The 17,633-nt window shown below is 44.2% G+C and overlaps 2 protein-coding genes across 2 annotated transcripts in view; one reads left to right on the top strand and one right to left on the bottom strand.

Moving 5' to 3' along the window:
* Nucleotides 1-10: 10 nt before the first annotated feature.
* On the bottom strand, nt 11-13,050 carry Adprm (ADP-ribose/CDP-alcohol diphosphatase, manganese dependent). The gene is made up of 4 exons (XM_050162489.1): nt 12,928-13,050; nt 4,969-5,595; nt 3,665-3,781; nt 11-2,959 (listed from the first exon to the last, which is right to left on the bottom strand). The coding sequence occupies exons 2-4, from the start codon at nt 5,567-5,569 to the stop codon at nt 2,649-2,651; spliced, it is 1,029 nt and encodes a 342-aa protein (XP_050018446.1). The 5' UTR covers nt 5,570-5,595; nt 12,928-13,050; the 3' UTR covers nt 11-2,648.
* The window catches only part of Sco1 (synthesis of cytochrome C oxidase 1), a 12,173-nt gene continuing 7,583 nt past the window's right edge, over nt 13,044-17,633 (top strand). The window contains exons 1-3 of the mRNA XM_050162490.1: nt 13,044-13,318; nt 14,411-14,501; nt 16,793-16,990. Coding sequence (XP_050018447.1) covers nt 13,088-13,318; nt 14,411-14,501; nt 16,793-16,990 — 520 coding nt within the window. The 5' untranslated portion in view covers nt 13,044-13,087. The remainder of the gene's footprint in view (nt 13,319-14,410; nt 14,502-16,792; nt 16,991-17,633) is intronic.

Raw genomic sequence — 17,633 nt, 5'->3', positions numbered from 1 at the left:
AAGAACAGCCAGTCCTCTTAACCACTGAGCCATCTCTCCAGTCCTGTATTTACTTTTTAAAGTGTGACTGCTTGAGTGTGTTAGATTGTTTAATTAGCCTAGTTTATCTAGGCTGGAATGAAACTCCATAACCAGACGTTTGGATGAGAACAGCCCCCATATACCTGGATGGTCCCCAGGTGGCAGTCCTATTTGGGTAGCTAGAACATGTGGCATGGCTGGAGGAAGCTGTCACTGGGGATGAGATTTGAGGTCTCGTAAGACTCAGGCCATTCCCAGCATCTATGCCTCCTACTTTTGGTCTGTACTTGTCTTTGGTCCTTACCCATGGAATAGTTTTTATTTATTTTTAGGCAGGTCATTGTAGTTAAGGCTAGCCAACATGGAGGCTAAACTTCCTCTTCTTTGAGTATTTATGGTTTTATTTCAGTATAAATAAGATGTGTATGGGAACCGTCAGTCCATTTTCTGTGCTGTGCAACCTGCTTTGGGTGGTCTTGCTGGTCAGTTACACTACTCTCTCCATGAGGGTTTTTGCAGTTCTTGGAGGCAAGACTGAATGATCTCAGCACAGAGACACTTGCTGTTTATCAGGGGCACTTCCAGACCAGGACTTCCAAAAACCACTGGCCAGTGCTGTTTCCTTGTCCTTCCCATAACCAATAGTGGGCATCAAACTTTGGCCTGGAATCTTCTCTGTACCTCGATATTTCTGGATTTCTGCTAGTTATACTTAGTTTTGACCTATCATCGGTCTGAATGGCACAGGAAGAACTTTCTGGCTTCAGAAATGATACTGAGAGGGCAGCCACTGGTACACGAGGGGTAAAGACTACACTCTATTTTTCTACTGCGTTTAAGAATCAATAACAGATTAAACATTCCAGTTCTCAGAATGTTTCCCTAGAGCCCCACAGTCTTCTCCCTTTTCCTATGCTTGCCCATCACAGTTTGCTCTCTAGACACACCCACAGCTCAGCAACTAAGAGTTCCTCCTAGGCCTTAGCTCTCCAGCCCTCACTCACTCATCTTCCCCACCCATCCAAACCATTTTTCTTTCCTTTTTTTCCCCCCATGTCATCCCTAATCTCTTTAAATTAAATTCAAGTTTCTCTTCCACATTTTTCGTCCTTTTATATGTGGTGGGCAATTTCTCAATTTGTACTTGTGTTTGTATGTCTCTTTGCATCCTGGTGACATCAGTGTACACAGGAACACATGAGTCATGCTGTGGCCAGCTGGGTAGAGTCACGATCCCTGTGGCCTTACGCTGTGACATGAACTTTGCACATGAGATCAAGAATCCTGACATGGAGCTTGGTGGTGGTGGCACATGTCTTTAATCTCAGCACTCATGAGGTAAAGGCAGGCGGATCTCTGTGAGTTGGAGGCCAGCCTGGTCTACAAGAGCTATTTCCAGTACAGGCTTCAAAGCTACAGAGAAACCCTGTTTCAAAAAAACAAAAAGAAAAAAGAAAAAAAGAAAAGAAAAGAAAGAATCCTGAATCCTGACATGGACAGGAGCTTAGACTGGAGAGGCTGGAAGAGGTAAGAAATGGGACTCTGCCCAGAGCATCCCACCAACAAACACTTTGTTTGCAGCCTGATGAAATGGTTTCAGAATCCTGACCTTTAGAATGACCTGAGAACAAATACACGTGGTGGGTCAGCACCTATGCCAAGAATTCACCGGAGCAGTCACAGAAAATGTACCTGTCTTCTGGTAAGCACTTCACAGGTACTTACATTGACTACTATTTCTATTTTTCAGCCTTGAATCAACTCTACTCATCCATTGGTCTGTTTGCTGTCAAGACTTTCTGCAGATAAGCTTTGATACAAGCAAAAATGGAGTTAAATGGGCTCCATCTGTCTAGAGAAGAAGTAAAAAATAAACCATTTTATAGGGTGTGGTCCCACAGAGTACTGGGTATTTCAAACAGAGCAGGCTAGCCGGCACTCAGCACTTGGTCCTCGTGTTACTTAGCACTTTCCTGAAGGCCCTTCTGAGATGGAAGCACCATGCTTTCACTGAAATAACTTCTCAGTTTTTCTTCAGAGAACAGGAATGTCACCTTTATCTAAGTATAGGTGTTCTGAACTAAAATGGTCCACACAGCGGGGAAGCAAGGCAGACTTGCCTGGGCTTTCATGTATGAAGCTCTAGAGTTAACACAAGTGCACACACTCCTTGCACAAAAAAGAAGAAATTCAAATTAGGCTGCATACAGTCCCTTATCAGACTATATGCCCGTGAGTCTCCTTCCTGGTTTACTTTAGGTCTAGCTGTTGGGGCTTGGATATGTTGTCTAAAAACAACACTTCTGAATTTCATCCTCACTCACACATATTGAAAGCCACAAATTCATTTTGTACACAAACAGAATACTTAAGAAAGGGACTGAGAATCTAGCTTTTTTTGTTTGTTTTCAAGATAGGGTTTCTCTGTGTTAATAGCCCTGGCTATCCTGGAACTCACTCTATAGACCAGGCTGGCCTCAAACTCAGAGATCTGCCTACCTCTGCCTCCCAAGCTCTGGGATTAAAGGCGTGCGCCACCACCCCCAGTGAGAGTTTAACTTTTTATGCAATTGAGTAAACACAAAACAGCAATATTCTCTTTCTACAAAGACAGGCAAGATAATAGGCTACAAACACACAACCTGCTCCCTTCTGTAGTTCATAACTCTGTCTGGAACTCTGCCTCTCCCTTTCAGAAGCATTTTGTCAGGGTAGACGTGAACTGTGCCGAAGGCCTGGCTATCTGGAGCTGTTTCAATAACTCCTTCAAGGTTGACATGGTGCACACCAAAAGAATCCTCAGAGTAACCACCGTCATGTGTGTGACCGGCAAGGAAACACACCACACACTTGTGAGACCATATGATTGACAGGGCATCCATGTAGTTCCAAGCCAGGCACACGCTGTCAGAGGCCTCTGGGTAAATGGGAAGATGGCCTGTTAAAGAAAAATTAGAAGCCAATTAAATCAAGAAAAAAAGACTGAAAGCTAGTATTCGGGAAAACCAAACCTAAGTATGATCCTTCTTCATCCACATGAAGACCAAGGTGGCAATGTGCTCTATAATATATAATATAAGTGTGCAGCACTTAGGAAGCTGCAGGAGGAGGATCATGAGTTCAAAGCCAGACTGAGCTGTGGAGCGGGCAACCTATAGCCACATCTCCGGCACACAGAACAGACAGATGGGTAGCTGGTTCAGATATAAGGTGGAAGACATCTGTATAAAAAATGATGTCCGAAGCCCACAGAATCCCCAGGCTATCCTGTGCCGGGCATCTGTAAGGGCAGCCAGGAGTCAGCCAGATTCTGTGCTGGAATCCAATCTCACTGATATCAGTAAATAGGAATGTTACATAAAAAGAATGATGAAGCTTAAAACAAAAACAAAACAAACAAAAAAACAAAACAAAACAAAACAAACAAAAATGGTTAGGAGCTGCCCAGGGGTTGTGTTACATAAAAACATCACTGAACAAAAACAGTGCAGGGGACTTTAAAGAACCTCTGGAGATCAAGGCTGCCAGATCCAATTTGCAGCTGAGAAAACTGATTAAAGTTGGGAATATTACTATTCCTTCATGGATAACTTCCCAGTTTCTAAAATGCCACTGTAACCAAAGAAACAGTTTACATACTTACTCACGATCACCACCTTTTCCTCGTTCAGGTCAGAGAACGTAAGAACTTCATTCAACCAGTTCAGCTGCTCTTGGCTGAATCCTCCATTAAACTGGACATACTGGGGCTCAGAAAGTCCTGAATGAATTCAGCAAATTAGACCCATCGCATGTCATTCCCTCCCTCATTTGCACATCTGAGTTTGAGTAACATAAAGAACACGTTCTTCTGATCACCATCTTCAGAATGTAGAGCAATACATAAATACAGCGATGTGAGTTCTAGTCTTGGCCTCCTCTGCTTACTTCACTGCCTTTCCACGACACTGAAAATACAACCCTTTCTTTCTGGGTCTACTGGGCCCTACTACACAGTCTTGTACTTGTCACCTTCACCCAGTGGATCCTGTGCTTCTTAATAATGTCAAAGTCATTATGCAACCCAGTGCCCCTGCATTTGTGTCTCCCTGTGCCTGCCAGTTTCCTACCCAACTCTTTCCAAGTGTAAATCCTGTCATCTAGACAACAGTTTGAATACCTGAGTTCACAGGGCGCTTCTGCTCACCTATCTACAACAGCAACCCTAGTTCTCTGCTGTAACAAACTGTTTTCTCAGCATAGTTACCACTGGGGAGACAACCTTGCTTTTGTTTCATTTACTGCTACAGTTTGGATCTGAAATGTTCAATATGGCTCCTGTGTTGAAGACTTGGTCACTAACTGTGGTGCTATTAGGAGGTGGTAGCATCTTTTAGAGGCAAGTCATGACTTGAGGGAAGTCAAGTCATGAGGGAGACTATGAGCTCAGGCCCTCTTTTCCCACTCTGCTTCCTGGCTATGAGTAAGCAGCTTGTTCTAGTTTGTATTCCCTGTCCTAACATGCTGCTTCAGCACAGCCCATATGCAACCACGTCAAGGACTATGAACTAACCCCTGCCCCCAAACCTATAAGCCAAGACAGACATTTCCTCCTTGTAAGTTGATTATTTTAGGTATACATTTATTTTCTGTCTTACCTACCTACTGCTATGGTTATCTATCTATCTATCTATCTATCTATCTATCTATCTATCTATCTATCTATCTATCCATCCATCCATCCATCCATCCATCTTATTCCAGAACGGGCACTCAAATATCTGCTCAATGTCTGAGGTTTGTGTTACTTATAACCAATTTATGTGACATCAAGCTTGTAAGAATCCTGACTCTGAACAATGGTGACAATAAACTTTTACCTTAATCATCCATCTTCCTGCTGAATAAAAGGTAGCTGAAGAATTTAAAGACAATGTATTAGATTCTCAGTTCAAAGCAATAATTCACCTTGGGGACTATTTAACTCCACATTTGGGTTGTGTTCCCTCAGCATCTTCATACACTGCTCATATTTTGGAGAAGACTGATCTATGCCCAGGACACTCAGGTCATAAGCATCAAGTAAAATGAACCGGAATTTAGGGAATGGTACAAAGTGATAAGCATAATAGTTCTCTGATGGCATGGTCTCAGGATGCTGCACAATTCGGTCTTCTAGAAACTTGCTGTTAAGTTTAGAGTTCGTTAAGAAGTCTCTACTGAAGTTATAGAATTCATGGTTTCCCCATGTGTGGTGAACGGGGGCTTTAAGTAACTTGAATGTGTTCATGACAACTTCTAGAGACTTTTCCGATACTTTATACTGTGCGTTGTAGCCATCGATGATGTCTCCAAGCTGGAGCACACAGCAGGGCAGGATGCTTTCTTTATTCCAGTCTTCAATGGCGCCCTGTAAGTGAATGAGACTGTGTCTGTAGTACCTCCGCCTGCTTCTTTGATAATTGAATCCATCTTCTAAATCAGCATATTGAATATCTGCTATAACTCCAAAGGAAAAAAGTGGCTCGGAACCTTCGGACAGGGCATCAGGGTCCAGCTTCTCAGCCATTACCTCCAAGCAGGCTTCTAAGTAAGCTACCAAGAGGGAGAAGATATTCAAGTTAAAATACTGCAGCTTTCCAATGGACAGAAGAAAACGACATAACAGGTTAACTGACTAGACAGCAAGACAGACAAGTGTGCAGGCTCTAGAGGCCAAAGTCTTAGCTCTAAAATGCTTCAGTTCTCATCGGTAAAAAGATGATAACCTCTGTTGCTCAGAAGACTAACAACTTACAAAAGGGCACTATCTTATTGACCATCAGGAACTACAACTACAACAGCCAAATTCAAATCTGGAACCATTTCTCACCTCCCACCCATTTAAAATACGATGACACACCCTCTCCCAAGTCAAACAATTCCCCGGAACCCAGCAGTGGCACTATCCCATATCATGCACACTCATCCCCTCCATTTCCAGAGCAGACCTCCACTCTGGGACACTCGAGCAGGCCGAGTCTTTTCTCTTTGTTGATGAGCAGCCTGAGAATCAGTCTCTCCCTTTTCTGTGTCTGGAGTAGAAGGAAAGACAGTGGTATGAAAAGAGAAGGAGATGGTTTAAGGAGGAATGTCCCCAGAGGCTTGGGAATTTGATGTACAGCCCCCACTTGGAGGCGTTACGGGGAGGTGCAGCCTTGTTGGCCGAGGATGGGCTTTCAGGGTTTAAAGTTAAATCTCTGGTTCACTCTGCCTTTGAACATGTAGTAATCTTTCAGTGTTCTGCTGTGCCACTATGCTTGCTGCCTGCTACAACATACTCATGGGGTGGAGGAAGGAGGTGTTGGAGATAGGGTCTCTATGTAGCCCTGGCTATCCTGGAGCTCCTTGTGTAGATCAGGTTGGCCTAAAACTCATACAGATTCATCTGCCTCTACCTTCAGAGTACTAGCACTAAAGGCTGTGCTACCTTGCCCGGATAAAAAAGATTCTTATCCCTCTGAACTATAAGCCAAAATAAACTCTTCCTTAGGTTATTATTTGACCACTTTTTAAAAAGTCACAACAGAAAAGTAACTAGTACCAAGAAGAATAATTTTGAGTTTAAAAAGGCCAGAGCAGGGGCTGGAGAGATAGATACCCAGTGGTTTAGAGAGCTTCCTGCAGGTACCAGAATTGCAAGGACCCATGTCAGAAAGTTCACACAACCTGTAACTCCAGTCACAAGGGAGCTGGTATCCTCTTCTGGCCGCTCAAATATATGTGGGTGTAAATATATAGAAATAAATAAATAAAAATACACACAGTACGAAATCAGCGTAAGCACTCGTCCTTTCCATAAGCAGCAGGCCCCCCTTCAACAGCTGAGTTCTAATTTGAACCAGTTTTCCTAATCTTAGCATCAACCCCCATCCCTGAACCAGAACAGAAAACAAATCTTTTCATTCCACACAGTCTCCATTTAAACTTGGGAAAAGAATCTCACTAGGTTATTTATAAGCAGAATATGTAATCCTAAAAGAACCAAGAATACTAAGGATTATGACAAACATAGAAGGTCAAGGTGCTAAATTATCAACTGTTCTTACTATGAAAGATAAACCACTGCAGTTCTCTCTGAACTGATTAAGACCTTCTAAAAAACTCTCTGACTAAAACCCTTCTGACTCCTGTCGCCAGCCACCTGTTCCACCTAGTTCTGGAGTTCCTATCTAATCCCAGTTAAGTGTACTCCTACCAGAGGCTCCTGCTCCGTTCTCAGCGCAGGGGCCAGACTCAGCCGGGAGGAGCACGAGGGGCTCTCCTACTCTGAGACTGCTGGCACTGGGTGGCTCACTGGGTAAAGGTACTGCTAAATGTCAAGGCTAATGAGCTGAGCTTAATTCCTAAGACCCACATGGTGAAAAAAAGTGAACCCTAGGCCCCAAGTCATCCTCGACCTTCATAAGTAAGGCAAGGCCAGCTCCCATGATGAATGTCTGTAAACCCTGGATTCTGGAGGCCAATGCAGGAGGATCATGATTTCAAAGCCACCCTTGAACAATGAAAGGGAGGCAATATACAGTGTTATTAACTAAATCATCTTGAATAAACAGAAAACACAAAAAATCAGACTGGTGATACTGGACACAAGGGATCCTCGACCTCAATAATAAGAGAAGTTATGTGTGTATGGGGGGGAGGGGCAGGCAAAAGATTTACCTGAAAGGAAAAAGGATGAGGACCAAGCCTATGGAAGGAGAAGCAAATTTTATTGGGCTGCATGAGAGGTGCTGGGTCTGGCAGTTCCTTCTACTCACGATGTACTAGACCTGAAACTTAGCATTCTTTTCGGGAACTATTTAACAGAGTGAGCTTGTCTTTCTTCCCTTTGGAGCTGCCTTGATGTGCAATGTAAGCATTGCAAGCAATTACTTCTGCTTGTCTTCTACAGACCCACCCCCTCTCACCTGCCACTCTGAGTTCTATGGGTGTTTCTATCAGCAGCCTCTGTCCTCAACTCACATGGGCTGACGGGCAGAAAAACAGAGCCTCTAAAAAGGAAATACAAGTGCCAATTCCCCGCAAGTTTTGGGTCAGCTCTGACTTTCAAAGAAAAAGGTTGCACGGTCCAGGGGATAATTACACATTATCTTGGTGCGGCTACTTGTATCTCTTAAAAGCTTTGACATCTAACTGTCCACCCTCTTACCCCTCGTAAACCAATTTCCTTCCACCAATTTCTGTCTCCTGGTTTTAACGGAAACTTCAGATTCCAGTGACAACAATGATGGCATTTGCAAAACTCTCTGTCTTATGTGTCTTCAGAGATCCTTTTCTTGTATAAGACACAGATCAACGAGCAGTCCTCTCTAGAGATGCCACTGTATGGTCCTGTACCCGCTGTTGTTTTTTAACTCGTGACAGAATGGGAAGAAGGGGATAAGGGAGATGGGGGGGGTCACACACTACTAACAAGAGCCAGACTACTTTCCCTGGGTAGCTAGTAATGAGTGAAGGCCTGGGTACCTGTCTCTTATCCCCATGAGCGTCTCTGCTCTACCTGTGACCCCTTAAGGAAAAGCTAAGAGTCCAGGTGCAAGGGCCAGGCTACATTCATGGAGAGACGGTTAGGATCACAGTGAGTAAGGGTGGGCAAAGAGAACTACGCATGGAGAGAAATTATTCGGCTAGTTCTGGGCTGTGCTTCATGGTTCAGGGAAATAGATGCAAGAGGGCTTGTGGACAGAGACCAGAAATTCAAATCCATCTCCAGTGGGGAAATGGAGAATAAGGAACAAATTGAACTTTTTCGCAATCCCTATCTACACAAAACACCCACACAACACTCAAAGAAAAGTATTTCACAATGTTAGTGTCAATACGGTAAAGTGTGAGGCAGGGCATGCTTGTGACTGAAAAGGCTGGAAGGGGAGAGGGGCAGCCGACCACAGTCCTGACGGAGACCAGACCTTAGTTTCACTTCACTAGAGTGGGACAGAGCTGAGCAAGCAGGTCTCATGAAAACCATAACTTATGGGTGACCATCAGCAAGCACTCCCACAAGCCCTTGTGCTGGCTCAGGAGATGCTTGCAAACTTGCGCAGGCTAACGATAGCTTTCCCCACCCTGCTGCTGGAAGGTCCCTAACCACCAGGACCTTCCACCAGTCAACCTCCATATTAATCTTTCCTTCACCAATCAACCTAGATTAGTCCCTCCTCTTTGGAATTCCCCTAACTCCACTTAAAGGAGCTTGTAGGTCACTTTGGGGGTCATTCTTTTGCCACTCCAACGTTGGAATCAATAAAGCTCTCTTTTTATTGCATACGTGGTTGTTGGCCTTCTTTGGGGGCCTTTCTCGGACCCTAGCAGTGATTAGGCACAAGAGTCTGGACCTACGATGAAGCAGCCATGCTACAGTGCCAGCAAGCTGAGAAAACTTCCAGTTTAGCTCATCCCACTTAGGCCAGCCCACTGCCCCAGCCAGCACACAATTTAAGTAGCCTCATCAACTAATGATAAAACAGGCATCAAATGGTACTATGTATGCCCTGTCTCTTTCAAGAGAAGCTCCTAAATTGTAAGCAAACTCATCTGATACCGTGGTGGTTTCTGTTAATAATAAAAGTTCCAAATTTACACTATACAACCAGCTACTTTTGAAAGGGCTCTACGGAGTCTGGCTTAGAGAGAATATCTGTGATGCATTCAATATCTGGTTACAATTAAAATACAGTGTCACATCCAATAGATAAAGATATTTTGGTAAACAAATAAAATGGAGGGGAAAAAATGAGTTTTGACTGACAGTAAGCCGAAATGCCCAGTAGAAATTTAACAACTCACTACTCTCTTGAGAAGTCCACACCCACGCTCTTGTGGCTTTCTTTCTCGTAAGCACCTCTTTCCTATTAACATCAGGCTTAAATCTATAAAATGTCGTAATAAACTCCAAATACGCATCATACTGATTCATCCTGAAACTCCTTTCTGCAGCTGAGAACCCTCGCCTCACCCAAGCACAGGACTCTAAAGAGAGTGATTGAGCCGGCTAGAGGTAGCAGCAAGAAGCTTTGCTTCCTGCTCCTGCCCCACTGGGGCTGCCGCCTTTCCTGGCAGCTGCAAAGGGACAGTCCATAATGTAGTGTTGCTTCAAGAGCACCCCACGAAAAGATCTCTTGTTTCTGCAAAGCATGAGAACACATGAAAGCTCTTTTCAGACAAGAGAGAAAAATGCTTACCTTCTTAAAAACAAAGCTAAGCCCCATTTTAAAAATCTACCAGTAACTGAAACCTTACTTTGTGTCTCGATTTGCATCACTGTTTTTCTTCTGGGTGCTGTTGGTATAATACATAATTAATAGCTACAACTTTACATTATTGCCCTTTTATCCACGTAATCATCTTAATCATTAAAATCTTTCTTGGGGGCTGGAGAGATGGCTCAGGAGTTGAGTTTGTTTGCTGGTCATTCCTGAGAAACAGTTCAGATCCCGGCAACCATACTGAGTGACTCACAACTTGCTGCAACTCTATCTCCAAGAGATCCAAAGTCCTCTTCTGGTATCTGAGGGCACCACACAGATAGGGCACATCCACACAAAATAAGTCTTTAGAAAAATTAAGAATCCATAGACAGAAGCAATGGCTCAGAAATTAAAGAGTGAAGACTGTCTTTGCAGAGGATATGAGTTCAGTTCCCAGCACCCATGTCAGGTGGCTCCCAACCACCTGGAGCTCCAACTCTAGAGGATCTGTCACCTCTGGCCTCTTTGGGCACCTGCACTCATAGGCACACACACATTTTCAAAACTTTTCTAGCATTGTTCTTTGTATTTTCCCATACTCTCAGTAGATAATCAGGTGTATACTTCTGCCAATTCTTAACTCAAAAGTGAAGATGAGGACAGTCACTCTGATGGCCCCTGGTAGTCTGTCAATAGCACAAGGAGAACCTGCGCCACCATTAAAGTGTTGGGTATATATACCAACAACCAGGACATGTATCCTCAATCCTCCAAGATTTACACACCACAGTTAAATCACTGTAGGGTTTTGTGGCAAGTTCTAATGATTCATTAGCATCACAGGTCTCAGGTACCATGTGGCTAAAGGCCTGGTTACTTCGGTGCTAATCTTAGGACCAGGTGTAACAATCCTTATTGTTTCCATGGTTAGGTGTGGCGAGTAATGACATCCTCTCATCTACCTCCCCGTGGAATGATGATCTTGCATGCTCAGATTCCCTCTCATCCTATACAGACGAGACAGCTTGAGACAGCTGAAGGCTGGATAGGCAGGGTATATATCCTTGTCCAGCAAATAAGTTATACAACCAACACCAACTACAACTGCCATTAACTCTTAAAATCAAGGGATCAAAGTCTCAGAGGGGAAATGAGGTAGGAGACATGGAAAGGGATTGGGTTGGAGTCCCTTGTCAGCTGAGAGTCAGAGTTTTCCCACTATTAATAGTGTCTGCTGTGACAGTTGCCTACAAAGGAACAATATTCCCTTTATATAGAGATTTCAAATAATGTTAAGACAGCAATGAACTATGCTTAAGGCCTAAGCACGATTATCACCTTGGAGTACGGTCCTGCTCCTTTCCCAGACACAAAGCTACAGTTTCTGGAAACTTTACAAACAAGACTATAAACTTTATTTGCACTAAACACGTCTCACGGCCTTTGTGTAATTCTATGTAGTGCACCGCCGTAGCCAGTCTATAATCTCATTTCCCAGGAAAATGAAAGTGAAAATATGTTAGACAGTCTTTTGAGATATACCTTCAGAAGCCATCCAAATCAAAGACACACACATATTCACACACACACACACACACTTATATGTTATAAAGACAAGTGTGACTCTCCTAAGAGGCCCGCATCCATGCTTTTGGCTGTGTACTCTCCTCCTAACCATTTTTCTATTAACCACTGTTCTTTACATTTGAAAAACCTCTCCACAAACTTCAACAATGATTTCTTTAAACAAACAAACAAACAAAATAAAACAACTATTAGCTTTGAGCATACATTTCAGAAGATAATTGCTGTGTTGGACAGCAGCACAATAGGTCAGACGGTCCAAACATTGAGATAAACATAGAGATAAACAATATCACGCTTTAATGCAACAACTATTGAAGCAATGATGGGATCTCACTGGGGTTGGAAAAAAAGCTTTTATTAAAGGGTAGGGGCTGTTGCTTTACAAACCCCAGGCAACCACGGAGGCAGGGTGGGAAGGGAGGGGCAAAGGTTGCTGACTCTGAGACTGAAAGAGAGCCGGTAACTGCCCAGCCCAGGCACAGCAAATAACAACAAGCAAATGAGCGGAATACGAGCTAAAATTTCTCCAGAAACGAAAAATAAGTATGTAGCTGTAGCCAACTAACTAAGCAGTCCCAAAGCAGGAAACCTTCAACAAACTTTAAAATAGGGGGTCGGGGGGTGGGAGTGGCGAGACCTTTATGGGAAACGACGGAACTGAAACGATCCGGTGGATAAATGATGGATGTGGTATGTATGACGCAGCACACACTTTTGCAGTGCCTTGCTCTAAGGCGGCTTGTACGGTAGTTACAAGCGCGGGCACGTTGGTCTTAAGTCTTCTCATCACCCTAGGCACCCAAAGTCTTATTAGTATTTTTTCCCCTAAGTCATGGATTACTTCAAATGCCATGAGACGACTTCTAATTGTGGGGTCCGAGTCTTTGCTGTTCTACTTGGCCCGTTTTTTGACTGAGCAAGAGGAAGGGATCCCCAGTCTCTTACTGGGAGGGGCGAACCCCTCTAGGAGACCCGGGGCCACCTTGTCCCATCCTCCTGTCCAAGGATGTTCCAGCAGCCGCCAGGCTCAGCTCAGGACCCAGAAGCACTCCCGCCCAAGATACGCCGCCTACTGCCCGCACCACCCGTTCCCAGCCAGAGAAGTACCTACCGCTGGCAGCTGTGCAACCACGGACTCCTTGACAACCCGCGGGTAAACTGCATCTCCACCGAGCCGAGAGGAAAGAGCGGCCTCACCCGGCTTCCTGCGGAAGCGGAAGCTCCTGATGAAATAGCGGGGCGGCCCAAAGGAGGCGTGGTCTCCTAAACTCATGGCGGCGTTGGTGCGGGCTTACTGTATGGGGATGCGACCGCAGTGTCGCCAGCTCTGGCGTCTGTTCCCTCACGGCCATGAGCTTTGGGGTCCGGTGGGGAGTCCGTGGCCCCGAGAGGCGCGCTGCTGCCTGGGGATCCGGGCTTTCAGCGCCGCGCCGCCACCGCCGGGGGCGAAAGGACCAGAGCCCAAGGGCGGCCAAGCCGGGTCGCGCCGCATGAAGCCCGGGGTGAGTGTTTACATGGAGCCTTCCGGACTCACTGCTCTCTGCAGCCCGGTATCTCTACATCCGGCTAGGTCACAACCTCAGAACTCCTTGGCGTGCCCTGAAAGGGCCATGGAGTCACTTTGCTTCCTGGTCCGCCGGTAGTCCTATCCTTGGCAGAACTGGTTGCTAGTCAGCCCGTAGTCCCTTCCTCGAAAGAACTTGAGAAATTTACTCACCCTCCGCGCCATTACAGCCCGGGATTTTGCTCCAGACCAAAAAAAAAAAAAAAAAAACCCAGGTTTTAAGGACCTCAACTTTATCATGATTCAAAATTCAGAACACTTTTATAATCTCACTGAATTGAATTCCCCCTTCAATGCTTCATTGTGTAAGTTGAAATTGAAGCAAAAATGTGGGCCTCTGTTGCGTTTGGGTATTCCTCTTCTTTTTTCCTCCCTTTCTCTTCTGTTCCTTTTTATCTTCCTCTCGTTCTAGTTGTATCTCAAATTCAGAGCCTCTGCCTTGCTCGTGCTAGTAAGAAATGTGGACTTGGGGAGCGGGGCAAATCTTAGGCACAGGTGGCAAACATTTTAGGTTTTAAAGAGTACAGTAGCAGCTTGAGCCAGTAGTAATCAGTTACTGGCTCTGCGCTGTTTGTTGAGACCAGGTCTCTCGTATCTCAGGTTGGCGTAGAACTTGCTATTTCTCCAAGAATGCCTTTGAGCTTGATCCTCCTGCCTTCCCCTCCCAGCGTGCTAAGATTACAGGTGTGCATCACCACACCCGGTTTTATGCAGTGCCTGGCATGGAACCCAGGGGCTTGGTACTTGCCAAACAAACACTCCACCAGTTAATTGAGCTCCATCTTCCTCCCATACTTTGTTTTTAAATTGGCTTGGGTAACTAACTTTGCCCTGGAAATGAGGGCTTTTGTAGTAGATATAACTGTATTCACAGAAATTTTCAGGATGTATCCCAAAGTAGCCTAACACATTCAATGTGTGTGAAAATGGTTTGTGTGCATATACGTGCTCGGAAAACTTTGTAATAGGTAAGCATGGTTAAAGGTTTGCATCTTACTTGTTTATTTGGTTGCACTCTCTGCCCCAGTAGCCCGTTTCTTGGAAGTCTTTAGCGTTGACTTTTGCCATTGGAGGATCTTTATTGGCTGGAATGAAGTACTTCAAGAAAGAAAAGATAGAACGTAAGTAGTCATTCTTTTGGACATTATTATTTTTTTTTGTTTTTGAACTTTTTATTTTGTTTATTTATACTTGTGTGTGTATATGAGTTCAGGTGCAAGCATGCCATGGCAGAAGCCAAAAGACAGCTTTTGGGAGTTGGTTCTAGTGTATTCTTTTTTTCTTTCCAAGACAAGATTTCTCTGTGTAACAGCCCTAGCTGTCTTGGAACTAGTTCTGTAGACCAAGCTGACCTCAAACTCAGAGATCTGCTTGTCTTTGCCTCCTGAGTGCCGGGATTAAAGGCATGCATCACCACTGCCTGGCTAGTGTCTTCTTTACTTTATGATGGGTTCCTGAAGTCAGGTTTTTATATCAAACACTTTTATCTACTGGGCTAGTGTCTTCTTTACTTTATGATGGGTTCCTGAAGTCAGGTTTTTATATCAAACACTTTTATCTACTGGGCTGTTGCCCTGCCCTGTTTTTAATTTTTTTAATTTAAAAATGATTTTAGATTTACTAATTTAGAATGTTGTGAAGATGGCAAAGAAAAGTCTCCAAATACCTTTCATCCAACCCTCTCCCATTGTTGACATTTTATATGGTCATGGACAACTAAGAAATTAAAATTGATATAATTAACCGGACTGCAAGCATTTAATTAGTTTTGCGTATTTTTCCATCGTTGTCTTTAACTTTTCAAGGATGGAATCCAAAATGACGCTGCTTTATCGTTGAAAAGACAGCTGTAAATAGGTTGGATGTGGGCAGTTGGAAGTCCCGAGGGTGGGTACAAAGATGACTGAGATGCCCAGCGGTTGGAATACAGTTGACAAGGAGACAGACACAGAAACCAAAGCTTTCACTGGGTGGCGTTCTTCCAGGCTGGAGGGCAGGGCAGGGTATGTGAGGGCCTTTGACAGTGGGATCTGCGAAGACTTCCTAGAGGTCAGGCATGGAGAGTAGGTACTGCAGACCAGTTAGGGGGGCAGCAGTGGACAGGAACAGGCTGCCTGTGATGGAGGGAAAGCCAGGAACTACTAGGAAATGCCATCTCAAAATGTTGACAGGATTAAAAGAAAACAAACTATGTTTTACTGGATATTCTAAGACTTTAAGATTTGGTTTAAAAATTTGGGTAAATATTGTTTAAAAGAGTTATTTAGAGTTTCTTGATGCTGTTAATAAAGAGGAATGTTAGAATACAGGAGTGAGAATGCACAGGCATTAGAATTTTAGGAGTAGGCCTATGAACATACATCACCGTGGGAATTTTCCTGATTGCCCTAATTGACTTGGGGAAAACCCAGCCTGAAAGTGGCAGGCAGCCCATTTCCTGGTTTGGGGCCCTGTACTTTGTAAGAATAGAGAAAGCTAGCTAAACTGTGCACGCATAGTTTCTATCTCCTCTAGACTGTGGGTGTGATATGACTAGTTCCTGCGCGGGCCTCCCACTCGGACTTCCCCACACATGGGTTATTACCAGGAATTGTTAGATAAACCCTTTCTCATCCGAGTTTCTTTTGTTTTGTTTTGTATTTTTGTTTTTGAGTCAGGGTCCCACTGTGTAGCCCTGACAATTCTGGAACTGCCTCCACCTCACAGAGACCCTGTCCTCTGAGTGCTGGGGTTACAGGCGGGCGCCAGCACCCTGAGTTTGTTTTGACAGACTATTTTATCACAGTGTCAGAGATGAAACCGGAAACAAGAACTTGCTGTTCACACAGGACCTGTTTTCAGTCATCCTTGGCTTTTCCTTCTGCCACCGGCTCTCCTTGAACTTATTTGTTTCAGCTTATTTCAGCATTTCTCAACAACAAAAACAACTTTTCCCTTTTCGTTGGAGAATTCCTATATATGGAAACCATCAAGTTATACCAGTACCTCTGATTGTCTTAATACTACAGAGATCATTCCAGTTTTTCCCGCCCATTGTTCTGGCTTTCCATTAGTAACACTTATTCCTGTTTATTTGCTTTGTTATTTAATTTTCTATATAAAACTAAGGTCCTATCAACATTCCCTTTCCGTTGAGGCTGCCTCTAGCACACCCAGCCCTCACCCCCACGCTGAACATCTTAGTGCTGGGTTGTTCCAGGAGAACACTTTTTACCACTCATTCCAGTGCTTACCATGTGTTACAGCATTTAATTTTCTTATTTTATGCTTGTTTTTCTGACAATATTTTTGTTAGTGTCTTGAAAGCTGATATATTTATTTTCTACCTCCCACTCCACCCACATACTGTTACTAGTATTATGCTAACTCTCTGTCAGATGTTTCAGTGACTTGTTGGGTGTATCTCTTTAAGAGCTGGAGAAGCAGCGGCATCGCAGCATCGGAAAGCCTTTACTAGGGGGACCATTTTCCCTCGTAACTCATGATGGCAAGCCCAAGACTGACAAGGACTACCTGGGCCAGTGGGTATTGATTTATTTTGGCTTCACTCATTGCCCTGATATCTGTCCAGAAGAACTAGAAAAAATGATTCAAGTTGTAGATGAAATAGGTAAGAGCGCAGCCCTAACTGCACTGTTGAACGGTACTGTTTCTCACCTCCTGCAGGGTGTCAGACAGGGTGTTGTAACTATTTGGTCTGTAAGAACGTAAAGTTTCCATGTTCAGCTAGATGGTGTGATTCCAGGACCCTACTCTACCTAAGGAGGCTTGTTTGGGTGCCAAGTGTTGGGTCACTTCAAAATGTCATTGTGCCTCTATCTCCTTTTACTGAAGCATTCTCATTGTGCTTCCCCAGTGACATTGATAGTTATTAGATTAGGAAATCTGGAGTGGCAGGTTATGTTTTATTTGTGTCAATTAAAAGCAATTAGAAGGAAGCATACCTCTTTAAATTGTTTTGTTGTATTCAGTCTTTATTGATAACCCCGTCCCTGAGCTACGGTAGGAAAAACTGCAGGGATTGGATTGCATCAGGAAGTGAGATGGCTAAGACGTGATCTGGGGTAGCAGCAGTTACGTTTCAGTAGAGGTGTTTGGTGGAATGGCTGGCTGGCTCCATCACAGACAGAAACTCCTCCTCATCCACTCCAGATAGTCTAATCTGTCCTATGCTCCCCTTACATTTTGCTACTGTACCACTGTCTCTAGTGTTGCTGAGTCTCTCTCTCTCTCTCTCTCTCTCTCTCTCTCTC

Source organism: Alexandromys fortis, unplaced genomic scaffold (genome assembly GCF_014885135.2).
Source record: "Alexandromys fortis isolate MF-2015 unplaced genomic scaffold, M_Fortis_MF-2015_v1.1 scaffold_84, whole genome shotgun sequence".
NCBI classification, from domain to species: Eukaryota; Metazoa; Chordata; class Mammalia; order Rodentia; family Cricetidae; genus Alexandromys; species Alexandromys fortis.
Note: the sequence above shows the minus strand (reverse complement) of the source record. Positions and strands in the feature narration are given on the sequence as shown.

Coding starts and splice junctions, on each gene's coding strand:
- Adprm (XM_050162489.1), bottom strand. CDS start 5,569: ATGGCTGAGAAGCTGGACCCTGATGCCCTGTCCGAAGGTTCCGAGCCA. Junction 3,782..4,968: donor GGAGTTAAATAGTCCCCAAG/GTGAATTATTGC, acceptor GAATTCATTCAG/GACTTTCTGAGCCCCAGTAT. Junction 2,960..3,664: donor GGAAAAGGTGGTGATCGTGA/GTAAGTATGTAA, acceptor TTTCTTTAACAG/GCCATCTTCCCATTTACCCA.